Source organism: Osmerus mordax, chromosome 15, assembly GCF_038355195.1.
Source record: "Osmerus mordax isolate fOsmMor3 chromosome 15, fOsmMor3.pri, whole genome shotgun sequence".
Classification (NCBI taxonomy): Eukaryota; Metazoa; Chordata; class Actinopteri; order Osmeriformes; family Osmeridae; genus Osmerus; species Osmerus mordax.
The window spans coordinates 14,803,117-14,815,990 of NC_090064.1; the positions used below are offsets into that span (position 1 = coordinate 14,803,117).

The following is a 12,874-nucleotide window of genomic DNA, read 5'->3' on the forward strand; positions in this document are numbered from 1 at the left end:
AGGGCCAGAGGAACAATCGTCCAATCAGACACTGTCAGCCATGGCCTCACAGACAATCATCAATTGTTGTCCAGGAGGAAGATAGCTGAAGGGGAAACAACAATTAGTCTCTCGCTTAAGTGACTTTTCTTCATGTCTTTTACTGCTGCCACTTGCTGCCCAATCAGAGCTGGAGGCAGAGACTTCCTACTGGGATACCCCCTCTGGGTCCTTACTGAGGAGGGAGAGGTTATTGAGGGATGTTTGGAGGGAGAGAGAGAGAGAGAGAGAGAGAGAGAGAGAGAGAGAGAGAGAGAGAGAGAGAGACAGAGAGAGAGAGAGAGAGAGAGAGACAGAGAGAGAGAGAGAGAGAGAGAGAGAGAGAGAGAGAGAGAGAGAGAGAGAGAGAGGAGGGAGGGAGAAAGAGAGAAAGAGAGAAAGAGAGAAAGAGAGAAAGAGAGAGAGAGTGAGAGAGTGAAGGGGAGAGAGAGATAGAAAAGGGGAAAGGGAAGAGATAAAAGTACAGGAAAAAGAAGATGAAGAGAAGAAGCAGAAAGGAGCAGAGCGACTTGGACGTTTTCAGCTGTGGTCCAAGTGAGCGTGTGAACACTTTTATCATGTTTCATTAGTAATCACAGCTCACAACCACATCTGCTGTGAAATGCAACATGGCTGCAGTCACTAGGAGTGACTCATTCATTAGGGAGACTTGCCATCTGCAGAGTAAACTTGACTCATTGTTTGTGGCTGAAATTTTAGGTCACACACAGCAAAATGTGTTATTAACACCAACTTTGTTGTCACTCTGTGGCAGAGATCCAGGGAGTGGATGAAAGATTTACCGACTTACAATTCAAAGTGTTTGGGTGTGTGTGTGTGTGTGTGTCTATTCACGGAAATACAATAATGACCAAGTGGGCATGTGTGGGTGGTACAGCATACACACCAACACACACTTATGTATTCACAGACCCCTGCACCACCCTTGCTATAACCACATTCCTGTTTTTTGTGTGTGTGTGTGTGTGTTTGTACAGTTCTGCAGGCCCCAGTGTTGTCCCAGAATCTGTCTGACTGCCTCGTCAATGTCAGCAGTTCTGTCACTCTCCACTGCCCCGCCCACGGAGTGCCACGCCCACTTATAACCTGGTACAAGGATGAGCGTACACTGTTGCAAGGGTCTGGTGAGTCCCAACACACACACACACTCACACACACACACCTATACATTTTACATTTACATTTAGTCATTTAGCAGATGCTCTTATCCATAGCGACTTACAGTAAGTACAGGGACATTCCCCCCAAGGCAAGTAGGGTGAAGTGCCTTGCCCAAGGACACAACGTCATTACACACGGCCAGGAATCGAACCGGCAACCTTCTGATTAACGTTCTGCCCGATTCCTTAAGCGCTCAGCCATCTGACCCCCCCTATACAGACACACACACACGATCACAGTCGGTTGTAAATACCAGAGGCATTCAGGTTTGTTGGGATTCTACAGGGGCACCATGGTTACCTTTTTCTAAATGTTCTGTATCTTCAGGTAATTGTCATAGCCCCTGGGGGTCGGACTCTCCACATTGACCGAATCACAGTGGAGGACCAAGGGCTGTACGCCTGCCTTGCAACCAATGAGAGAGGATCTGTAGAGAGCTCTGCCTACATCCGGGTTCTGAGTAAGAGTCTATTGTCCAAAAGTCCCCTTTGTTTTTCTGAATGTTTGAATTTTTCAATTGGCTGTCAGGTATCCATTGGATATCCATATATGGGCATAGAGATTCCACTTGGATCTTAATTATTGTATTGTATTGAAAGAACAGTATATTCACAGTGTTGCTAAGTATCCATGTCCTGAACTCTTACGTACATCATATACAGTCATAATAGACTCCTACAATATGTGCTGTAGGTCTTTAGCGGAAATTAACTGTTGAGTCCACCAAGTCATTACAGATTTTCTTCCATAGTGTGCCTCCCTTTGAGAACTATCATTTGTTAAAAGCTCTACTGTATAAACTCTTACACATGACCCAGGTCTGGGCACAAGAGGCTGGTCCCTGAGCTCAGTAAGCCTGATTTGGACATAGGTGGAAATCCCGGCTGGGAAAAATGGGATTTGTCCCCCCCAATAAATCACTGTAAATAAGTGAAATAAGGAAATTAAAATAATATTAATAATATACATTTAACTTATTACAATGTAGGCTATGTGTTACAGCGGTAATTTTGGTGTCCCCCCTCAGGAATTGCTCTTGAGAAAATGTCATATAATTGCCCCCCCCCCCCCCCATTGTCTCCCTTTTTGATTTCCTTCGGAAGCCACACTCTGCGGCCCTGTAAACTGTTTTACTATATCTACTTCTTCAAAACAACAAAAACCGACAGGGCCGAGATGAATGAGGAGGATGGGTGTCAGTGTTTTCTGGTTCCTACCCTCTCTATTAGGAAGGGAGGAGAATGGTAGACCTCACTCTCTCTGTCTCTCTTTTTATGTCTCTCTTTCTCTCTCTCCTTCTCACTCTCTCTCTCTTTTTCTGTCTCTCTCTTTCTCTCACACTTTTTCTCTCTCTCTTTCTCTCTCTCTCTCTCTCTCTCCTCTCTCTCTCTCTCTCTGTGTCTCTTTTTCTTTGTCTCTCTCTCTATGTGTGCAGATACGTCACAGGTGTCGTCATATGAGATTCCCATCCTGTCCTGTACCTGTGTGGTGGCTACTCTCTTCTGGCTGCTCCTTACACTCTTCATACGCAAGTTAAAGCAGGTGAGCGACCTCACAGCCAGCCCTGCGCTGTCTGACATTTACATTTAGTCATTTAGCAGACGCTCTTATCCAGAGCGACTGTTAGTAAATACAGGGACATTCTCCCCAGGCAAGTAGGGTGAAGTGCCTTGCCCAGGCCACACCATCATTTTGCACGGCCGGGGAATCGAACCAGCAACCTTCTGATTACTAGCCCCGATTCCCTAACCGCTCAGTCACCTGACTCCTTCCCTCTTCAGAACAACACAAAGCACGACTACAAGTTTGTAAATCACATATCGTAAAGCGGTTTAATTTGATTGAGAATTGCATAATGAAATTTTTGTTTCTCTCTTTTTATTCACTTTCTTTCTCTCTCAGCCAAACTCATCCAGTGCTAAAACAGAATACCTGTCAATCATCCTGGAGCCAGGGGAGGGGCCTCTGGAGGAACAGTGTGATAGGCTAAAATATGATCCTGCCAATGGGAGTTCCCCAGAGAGCGCCTCAAACTAGGTAGATGTTGATTTAATTGGACTGAAGCTGTCTTAATTACCAGGTCACTGACCCCAGAACTGAATGCTATTTTCTGGTTGGCAATAGTTTGATGAGGTGGAGTATGTGTGCAGACTAATGGTAGTTGACCCAAAAATGTGACATGCAAGATACTAATCAGTTGGAGATTATTCCAGATTGAGAGTAGATAACATAACTTTCCCATAAAGTCAATGTAATCTTATCTGAATCAGAGTATTATTGGGAGTGCCTCTGGTTTCATTAATCAGTGTGCGTGTGTGTGTGTGTCTCGACGTGTGTGATTTGTGTTGAGATAATTAGGTTGTTGAAGGCTCAGTGAGTTGTGTTTACTGTTGATAATTAGGTCTGTCTGCCACAATGGAATCTGATTGGACAAACTCAGAGATGTACATGCACTTGAACATGTACAGCGTTTTAGATTTGTCAACTGTAGAGATATAAGCTTATTTCTCTTTCTTTCTCTTTCTTTCTCTCTCTTTCTCTCTCTTTCTCTCTCTTTCTCTTTCTTTCTTTCTTTCTCTCTCTCTCTCTCTCTCTCTCACTCTCACTCTCACTCTCACTCTCACTCTCTCTCTCTCTCTCTCTCTCTCTCTCTCTCTCTCTCTCTCTCTCTCTCTCTCTCTCTCTCTCTCTCTCTCTCTCTCTCACCTCACTCTATTTCTCTCGCTCTCTCTCTCTCTCTCTCTCTCTCTCTCTCTCTCTCTCTCTTTCTCTCACTCTCTCTCTCTCTCTCTCTCTCTTTCTCTCACTCTCTCTCTCTCTCTCTCTCTCTCTCTCTCTCTCTCTCTCTCTCTCTCTCTCTCTCTCACTCACTCTATTTCTCTCGCTCTCTCTCTCTCTCTCTCTCTCTCTCTCTCTTTCTCTCACTCTCTCTCTCTCTCTCTCTCTCTCTCACTCACTCTCTTTCTCTCTCTCTCTCTCTCTCTCTGTCTCTCTCTCTCTCTCTCAGAGAAGCCTCTGGGCCGTGGGGCGTTTGGTCAGGTCATGCAGGCGACAGCCTTTGGCATTGACAACTCCACCGGCTGCCGTACTGTAGCCATCAAGATGCTCAAAGGTTCGCTTTTTACCACCTTTCCATCAGAAGTAAACCGTGAATATCACACCACCAGCTGCATTCTCCAAAGCGTCAAAAAGTATCCAATGTCAAATGTTTAGAATCAACACTAGTTATCGTCAGCTTTTCATGCTTGCTCGTGAATAGTCAAACACTGTTGTGAAAACCTAAAATACACGTGTGGTTAATCTGACAAGGATCTAGATACTGTTGAATTAATCTTACCTTCTGCACTTTGATATCATACCCAACAGAACTAAAATTACTTAAATGTGTCTCCGGTTAAGGGCTTTAGATGCCCTCTGTGTAAACGGACCTTCTGATGTCCAGTCCTGTGTGTTGTCCACTAGAGGGAGCCACGCCCAGTGAACACAAGGCTCTGATGACCGAGTTGAAGATCCTCAACCACATGGGACACCACCTGAACGTGGTCAACCTGCTGGGGGCATGCACCAAACCAGGAGGTGGGTGTGTACATCTGGGTTTGAGTGATTTGAATGCCTACAGTATAACAACAGTGTAATAACAACGTAACAACAGCGTAACAACAGCGTAACAACAGCGTAATAACAGTGTAATGACAGCATATGATACATGATAACAGACTAGCAACAGTGTAATAACAACATAACTGTGTTAGGACAGTGTAACAACTGTTTAATGACTATGAAACAACAATGTAACAGTCTTTTCCTGACTTGGAGTCACAAACCCTTTATTACCCCAGAGTAGGAGCAGAATCTGGTCATTTCTCTCTTGACCTGTAAAGACATTGAAATTCAAAGTCACAGTTAATTAGACACCAACAGCCAGGTTCCCAGACATGGATTAAGTCTAGTTCTAAAGAGAAAGATCCTCTGAAGATTTTCGTAGAAAAACGGTTTTGGTGTACAACTAGGCTTAATCCGTGTCTGGGGAACGGAATCCAGGAGCTTAGTTTAAGACCGTAAAAACTCAATGTATGCAGACATGCACCGTAAAGGGGTTTACCAAACACGACCACTTTATTGTAAACGTACTCAGGGCTGCTTTGTTATGCATTTTACATTTACATTTTTACATTTTTAGTCATTTAGCAGACGCTCTTATCCAGAGCGACTTACAGTAAGTACAGGGACATTCTCCCCGAGGCAAGTAGGGTGAAGTGCCTTGCCCAAGGACACAACGTCATTTGGCACGGCCGGGAATCAAACTGGCAACCTTCAGATTACTAGCCCGCTTCCCTCACCGCTCAGCCACCTGACTCCCCAAATGCAAATGAGATGTGCTGGATTTGACCGCAAGTCCATTTTACAAGCTACATGCCTGCAACTTCACGTCTTCATGTGCGTTTCCCCAGGTCCTCTGATGGTCATTGTGGAGTACTGTCGACATGGCAACCTCTCCACGTACTTGAAGACCAAGAGAGAGGTTTTTGTGTACACAAGGGTAAGAATAATTGATGGAAGTGACTGGTCTGGCAGGTTGTTTAACTGGGGAAGGCTTTTCTGTCATCGTCAGGTTAATGAGTCAGTCTTACGCACCACGTACATTCTATGTACAGGCGATCTCACATCCAGATTTTATTTCCTCTGACATATACTGAAATGAATCACCCCCAATGCAACCTTTAAAAACAATACAAGCATAGACACACAACCTCCCTTCTGCCAATGTTATCTTTGACAACAACAGGCACATTTCCCCCATTCTCTGTGTTGTACTTCTCAAATGTATTGTAAGTACGATTGTACGATTTCTACAGGACCACTTCCTTCTTCTCTTTTTTGCATTCGTCAAGTCAGATAGGCCTGTGAGATTGCTACCACAAACCTCTCAACCTCTCAGATCACTCCCTATTGTATGTTAAAAAGTATCCTAGCGTCTATTCTCTCTTTGTCTTTCTTTCTTTCTCTCTCTCTCTCTCTCTCTCTCTCTCTCTCTCTCTCTCTCTCTCTCTCTCTCTCTCTCTCTCTCTCTCTCTCTCTCTCTCTCTCTCTCCCTCTCTCCCCTCTCTTTCTCTCTCTCCTCTCTCCTCTCTCTCTCCCTGGATACAGGTGGTTGCAGAAGGGGAGAGTGGAGAGGAGAGCAGTGTGAGCGGCCTGTCCAGCACTCAGGGCAGCATCATCTCCAGGTCTGATGATGAGAAGGAGAACATGCAGGAGGAGGGTGAGAGACCAAGACAAGAGCAAGGATGAGGCTTCCTGAAGTTTAGCATTTAACGAATGTATCTCGTCTCCACTACTTTCTAATATTGATCTCACTCTCTCTGTCTCTCTCTCTGTCTCTCTCTCTCTCTCTTTAGATTCTCTTTCCCTCTATCCCCTGTTTCTAGAGGACCTGATCTCTTTCAGTTTCCAAGTGGCAAGAGGAATGGAGTTTCTTGCCTCTCGCAAGGTTTGTGTGTGTGTGCATGTGTGTGTGTATATGTGTGTGTGTGTGCATGTGTGTATGTGTGTGTGCATGTGCATGTGTGTGTGTGAATGTGTGCATGTGTGTGTGTGCGTGCTGACAGTCTGTTGCGTTGACAGTGTATCCACCGGGACCTGGCAGCGAGGAACATCCTGCTGTCTGAGAACAAGGTGGTGAAGATCTGTGACTTCGGCCTGGCCAGAGATCTCAACAAAGACCCAGACTACATCCGCAAGGGAGACGTGAGTTTTTTTTTTGTCATTTAGCAGACGCTCTTATCCAGAGCGACTTACAGTAAGTACAGGGACATTCCCCCCGAGGCAAGTAGGGTGAAGTGCCTTGCCCAAGGACACAATGTCAGTTGGCATGACCGGGAATCGAACTGGCAACCTTCGGATTACTAGCCCGATTCCCTCACCGCTCAGCCAACTGACTCCCTCATACAGCTGCAGTGATATAAACCAGTGCTTCTCAAACTGTTTTGGCTTTAGTACCTCCTATAGGACCCCCTATACTCGTATTTGTACTTTATAAACATATATTTATACACATTTGTCTATGATTTACGCTCACATTTGTCAATGTCTCATGTCTCATGCCCCCATTTGAGAAACACTGAAGTAAACATACCCATGCCAGACCCAGTCATGGGATCATAAGGCCTTTATCATAAAAGAGAATTTCTTGTCAATGACGAACCCAAACCCTTCACACTGAGTCCGATGTTCCGAATCCAATGAAAACAATGTTAAATTGATTCTTTCTTCTTCTACGTATACATTTCCACACTTGTCCTCACTTCAGAGTAATTGTCCCCCTCAAAGTTGATCTCACATATTCGCCCCTGCCCTAAACCATGATATCTCACTCTGAACTTCTGGTGAAACTTAGCAGCCCTGGATAGACGTGGAATTGTCTGTTTCTGAACCATGTTCTTGTCCTGATTGGCTGTCCAGGCCCGGCTGCCACTGAAGTGGATGTCCCCAGAATCCATCTTTGACAAAGTGTTCACCAGCCAGAGTGACGTCTGGTCCTTCGGAGTCCTGCTCTGGGAGATCTTCTCTCTGGGTCAGTCCAACTACCACACACAGCCTGATCATCTGTGTGTGTGAATGTGTGTGTGTGTGTGTGTGTGATATCTCTGTGTGTGTGTGTTCAGAGTGTGTGTGATCTCTGTGTGTGTTCAGAGTGTGTGTGTTCAGAGTGTGTGTGATCAGAGTGTGTGTGATCAGAGTGTGTGTGTTCAGAGTGTGTGTGATCAGAGTGTGTGTGATCAGAGTGTGTGTGATCAGAGTGTGTGTGATCAGAGTGTGTGTGTTCAGAGTGTGTGTGATCTCTCTGTGTGTTCAGAGTGTGTGTGATCAGAGTGTGTGTGTTCAGAGTGTGTGTGATCAGAGTGTGTGTGATCAGAGTGTGTGTGTTCAGAGTGTGTGTGATCAGAGTGTGTGTGATCAGAGTGTGTGTGTTCAGAGTGTGTGTGTTCAGAGTGTGTGTGATCAGAGTGTGTGTGATCAGAGTGTGTGTGATCTCTGTGTGTGTTCAGAGTGTATGTGTTCAGAGTGTGTATGATCAGAGTGTGTGTGATCAGAGTGTGTGTGATCAGAGTGTGTGTGATCAGAGTGTGTGTGATCAGAGTGTGTGTGTTCAGAGTGTGTGTGATCAGAGTGTGTGTGATCAGAGTGTGTGTGATCAGAGTGTGTGTGATCTCTCTGTGTCTGTGCCTGACAGGAGCCTCTCCGTACCCTGGGCTGCACATTGATGAAGACTTCTGCCACAGGCTGAAGGAAGGCACACGCATGCGTGCCCCTGAGTACAGCACTCCAGAGATGTGAGTGACATCCTAAATATCATAGTACTGTTGACCTCTGGGTGACCTCTGGGTGACCTCTGGGTGAAGAGGTTCTTGGGGGGTCTGTGGACACTGGACAGGAAGGTTGTTTTGTTTTTTGTTTTGTTTTTACAAAGAAGGGAGAGAGGGATGACCCTAACCACCAAATCACAGTTTTAATTGTCATGTCTATTTGTATGTATGTATTTATGTGTGTGTGTGTGTGTGTGTGTGCATGTAACAGTTACAACACTATGCTATCCTGTTGGGAAGCCAATCCTTCAGACCGTCCCACTTTTACTGGACTGGTTGAGACACTGGGAGACTTGCTACAGGCAAGGGTCCAGCAGGTTAGATCTACACACACACACACACACACACATACACATACACACACTTACATCCACATATACACACACATACACACACATCCAACTTCAAGAGGACTTCTTTCGTTCTGGTCTCGTTGAGCTTGTTTGTCTTCTGATCAGGATGGGAAGGACTACATCCCTCTGGACACATTAGATTGTGGCGAGGCAGGTAGAGAAGAGAAGTCGTCCACCTCCACTGCCCTGCCTCACAGAGTCAGCAGTCTGGGGTAAGGCACTCTGTTCTCAGTAGCAGAAACTGGGCACCTCCACTGCCCTGCCTCACAGAGTCAGCAGTATGGGGTAAGGCACTCTGTTCTCAGTAGCAGAAACTGGGCACCTCCACTGCCCTGCCTCACAGAGTCAGCAGTATGGGGTAAGGCACTCTGTTCTCGGTAGCAGAAACTGGGCACCTCCACTGCCCTGCCTCACAGAGTCAGCAGTATGGGGTAAGGCACTCTGTTCTCGGTAGCAGAAACTGGGCACTTCATATCACACACATTGGATGTAGGTCAGCTGATTTATTCCCACAAAATAGTTGTTTTTAAGTTATTCAAAATGCAATTTCTAATGCCCTTTGATATATTTTCACAAAATCCCCTCTCACAAATAACCCTAACCTATTGCAAGCTAGGGCTGTGTTTGAGTTGTGGTTGCATTGACTGTTGTTTGCCTGTCTTTATTCGGCCTGCGGTTTCAGTTACAGGAACACAGAAGGGGTGGTGCCGCCTCAGACATTTGAGGAACTACCCTGCAGGGAACCATCTGACCCTGAAGTAAAGAACACTTTCAGAATCACACCGTCAAATACAAGTACAGAGAGGTGCAGGAAGGCTCTCCCTAACGTGCTGCCCTGTGTGTTTCAGGATGAGCAGAGTGACAGTGGCATGATCCTTCCCTCGGAGGAGCTGAGGTGCGTCAGGTGGAGCAGCGGCACCAAGACCAGGAGCCTCAGCAGGTCACCACCTCACCTGACCCCTGACCCCTATCCCTCCACACCTTGATAAGCATTCAGTCCAAACGATGTTTGTCTGGCACAGCATGATGTCATTGCACCTGCAGTCAGGATCCTCCCAGTGTGCTGCATGGCTAACAGGGTCCTCCTTGTGTGCTTGCAGGTTCTTCACCATCGAGAAGTGCCGGGAAAGCCTGTTGCCCTGCATGTGTAACGACGGGATGGGTCTCCATGACGACGAGCCTCCCGTCCTCGCCTACGACTGTGACTCGGAGATGGACTGCTCCCCTCCCCCCGACTACAACTCCGCCTTCCTCTACCCCTCGTTCTGAAGACCCTAAAACCCCAGCCTCCTAGCACAGCAACAACTGTCACCTCACCTTGGAGCTGTAGTACATTAGTAGTCTACCTCAGCCCCCTCATCTCATCATGGTTTTTCATCTCCGAGTCTATAAGGCTTCACAGGGTGAGGGCCAGACATCCTCTTTCATCATCATCAAAACCTGAACTGACTCTGTCCACTCCCTTCAACATTTCTTCCCCTCTGCAACTTCTCACCATCTGTTCTAGGGAGTCAGGTGGCTGAGCGGTTAGGGAATCGGACTAGTAATCAGAAGGTTGCAGGTTCGATTCCCGGCCGTGCAAAATGACGTTGTGTCCTTGGGCAAGGCACTTCACCCTACTTGCCTCGGGGGGAATGTCCCTGTACTTACTGTAAGTCGCTCTGGATAAGAGCGTCTGCTAAATGACTAAATGTAAATGTTCTAACCCTGTCTTCGTTGGCCACCTTTCCTCCTTCTCTCTACCTCTTTCACCACCCCAGACTTTTCACCGCTCCTCTCCTCTATCCATCCCCATCTCTACCATCACTACCCATGATGCAACACTTTCCATTCAAAGCTGCAAATCCTCCGCCCTCCCCCAGCGGTTTATCACGAATGCTGTAGTACAACATAGCTTCCTCAACAAGGCACCATTCCTTATTCCACTCAAACCCTCGGCCTGACTGAGGGTTTGCACCTTAAACATAGAGGTTAGAACACAAAGAAAATCCGTAAGATTGACATCAAAGCGTGTTGAAAAAGGTTGACTAGCTTGAGTATGGTGTGTGTACTGTCTTCAACCAGCTTCAGGAGGTGTGACAGGCAGGTATCCACTTACTTTTGGCAATATAATGCAGATGCAGTAGACCTGTGACCTCTGAACAGGAGTTTATGCTTAGAGACAGAGTGCCAAGCCTTCTAAGAGCAGCTAAATAAGTGACAGTATTATTCTCACACATCAGCAAGTAGCCTTTCACACTTGTGAACTTTATCATAGCTAACATCTATATTGGTACCTAGCTACTACACCAAGTTTTAAGAAGAGGAACATCTAGTCAAAATAGAACAGAATCGAAAAGGTTCGCACTCACTTGTATGCTGGAAGATATTTGTAGAATAACGTATTAGACTATATCCTATTTATTTTCATTTATATACCAGTACCAACGTGTTGCAGCTGTGGTGAAGATCCACCTGACAGTGTCCTGGGCCCCGTCTACAACATGAACTGTATGACACACACCAGCCAGTCTGGAACGCTGCCAACACCTTGTTTATGTTGCACTGTATGTATTCCAACACCTTTAAATGCTTCAAATAAAAAACAAGCACTCAACAAAATGTTGCAGTATAAATCGACAACACAAATGACAAAGACAAGGAATTCAGGTTTGGTATTCTTTATTAAAATACTGCTGTACACACAAATATTGCAAAATTTGAGACAATGGACACAAGAGGGGCATAAAACATACTAAGATGGTGATTGAAGGTGTGTGGGCCTGGCACAGGATTAACTAATATTACTGGAGTGTGTGTGCGATTATGCATGTGTGGGAGATAGGATGAGGGGTGTAGGCATGACTGTGTGGGCTAGGGAAACAGGTGTGTGTGTGTGTAAGATAGTCTAAGCACCACATTGACCAAAATAAGTTTGTTATCTGATCATTTCATTACAAAGAGGAAATAGTTCATGATTCTAACACAGCCAGCTCCCAAGCAGGTGTCAGAGACAGTTGCCCTCTAAACGCTGACCTGTGGTCAGTTTGACGCTTTCCTTCCTGGTGGTACAGCATCGGAATAACCAAGGTATCCTGGTCCTCCATCTGTGACTGGGAGCAACTCATACTCACCCCACACAGCATCCCTAATGTTTACCCCACCCCCACACAAAACAAAAACACTTTAAAAGGCATAGTTCACTCTTTTACCCTTATCCTGACATCCTTGTTTCCCCCAAAGACAGTTCTCTCTGGCATTACTTAGTTATGCTGTGTAACAATGTAAAATAAAAGGAATTGTCATTAAGCTTACAAGGAAGTGCCCAAGTAACCGAGCTAAAAACTGTCTGGAGGAATCAACAACAGTCATGTTGTTGGTAAAATAATGTTGAGTGAGCTGTTCCTTAATGTCCCGCCCACACCACCTTAGTTCATCTATCTGACTGGAGAAAGGGTGGCCAATGACGGCCAAACACATTCTGTCATTGGGCCCCTCCAGCTGTCCGTCATCCTGAGAGAAATCCAAACCATCAAAATGAGTGCAACAGCCCCCGTGCCCCTCCCCCGCCCCCCCTGGAGCACCCTCCGGTCGTCATGGTTGACGGAGTCAGGGGGGGAGAGGAGATGTCACTACTCTGCGTCTCCAGCACGTTTGTGTCACATGATCTTAAAAGTCAAATAAAAACAAATCAACACTCTCCCCTTCCCCTTCTCCTTCCCTCCCTCCAACCCCCCTCCCCCACCCACCCACCCCTGCTGGAATTGGTCCACAGAATAAAATTGTGTTGAGGCAAAAAGTCTGTACTTCCATATCCCATCATGCATCACTGCACAACAGCTGAGCAAAAGAAGGGAACCAGCTAGAAAACCATCACAAAAAAAAGCGTTACTTAAGGGAGGGGTGGGGAGGTTACAGAAAGAAAGAAAGGTAGGAAGGAAGGAAAGAGTCAGGAGAGAGAAATTTGAGGGACGACAA

General features: G+C 46.0%; 1 protein-coding gene across 1 annotated transcript; it reads left to right on the forward strand.

The window, feature by feature from the left end:
* The first annotated feature begins 1,136 nt into the window (after window positions 1–1,136).
* On the forward strand, window positions 1,137–11,509 carry LOC136958020 (vascular endothelial growth factor receptor 1-like). Its single transcript, XM_067252243.1, is given in 18 exon segments — window positions 1,137–1,163; window positions 1,528–1,660; window positions 2,636–2,742; window positions 3,103–3,196; window positions 3,199–3,237; window positions 4,208–4,312; window positions 4,663–4,776; window positions 5,652–5,740; window positions 6,349–6,460; window positions 6,597–6,688; window positions 6,823–6,945; window positions 7,660–7,771; window positions 8,432–8,531; window positions 8,776–8,881; window positions 9,023–9,129; window positions 9,600–9,675; window positions 9,766–9,857; window positions 10,018–11,509. Coding segments are annotated over 18 exon segments (1,797 nt in total). The 3' UTR covers window positions 10,187–11,509.
* Window positions 11,510–12,874: the final 1,365 nt, after the last annotated feature.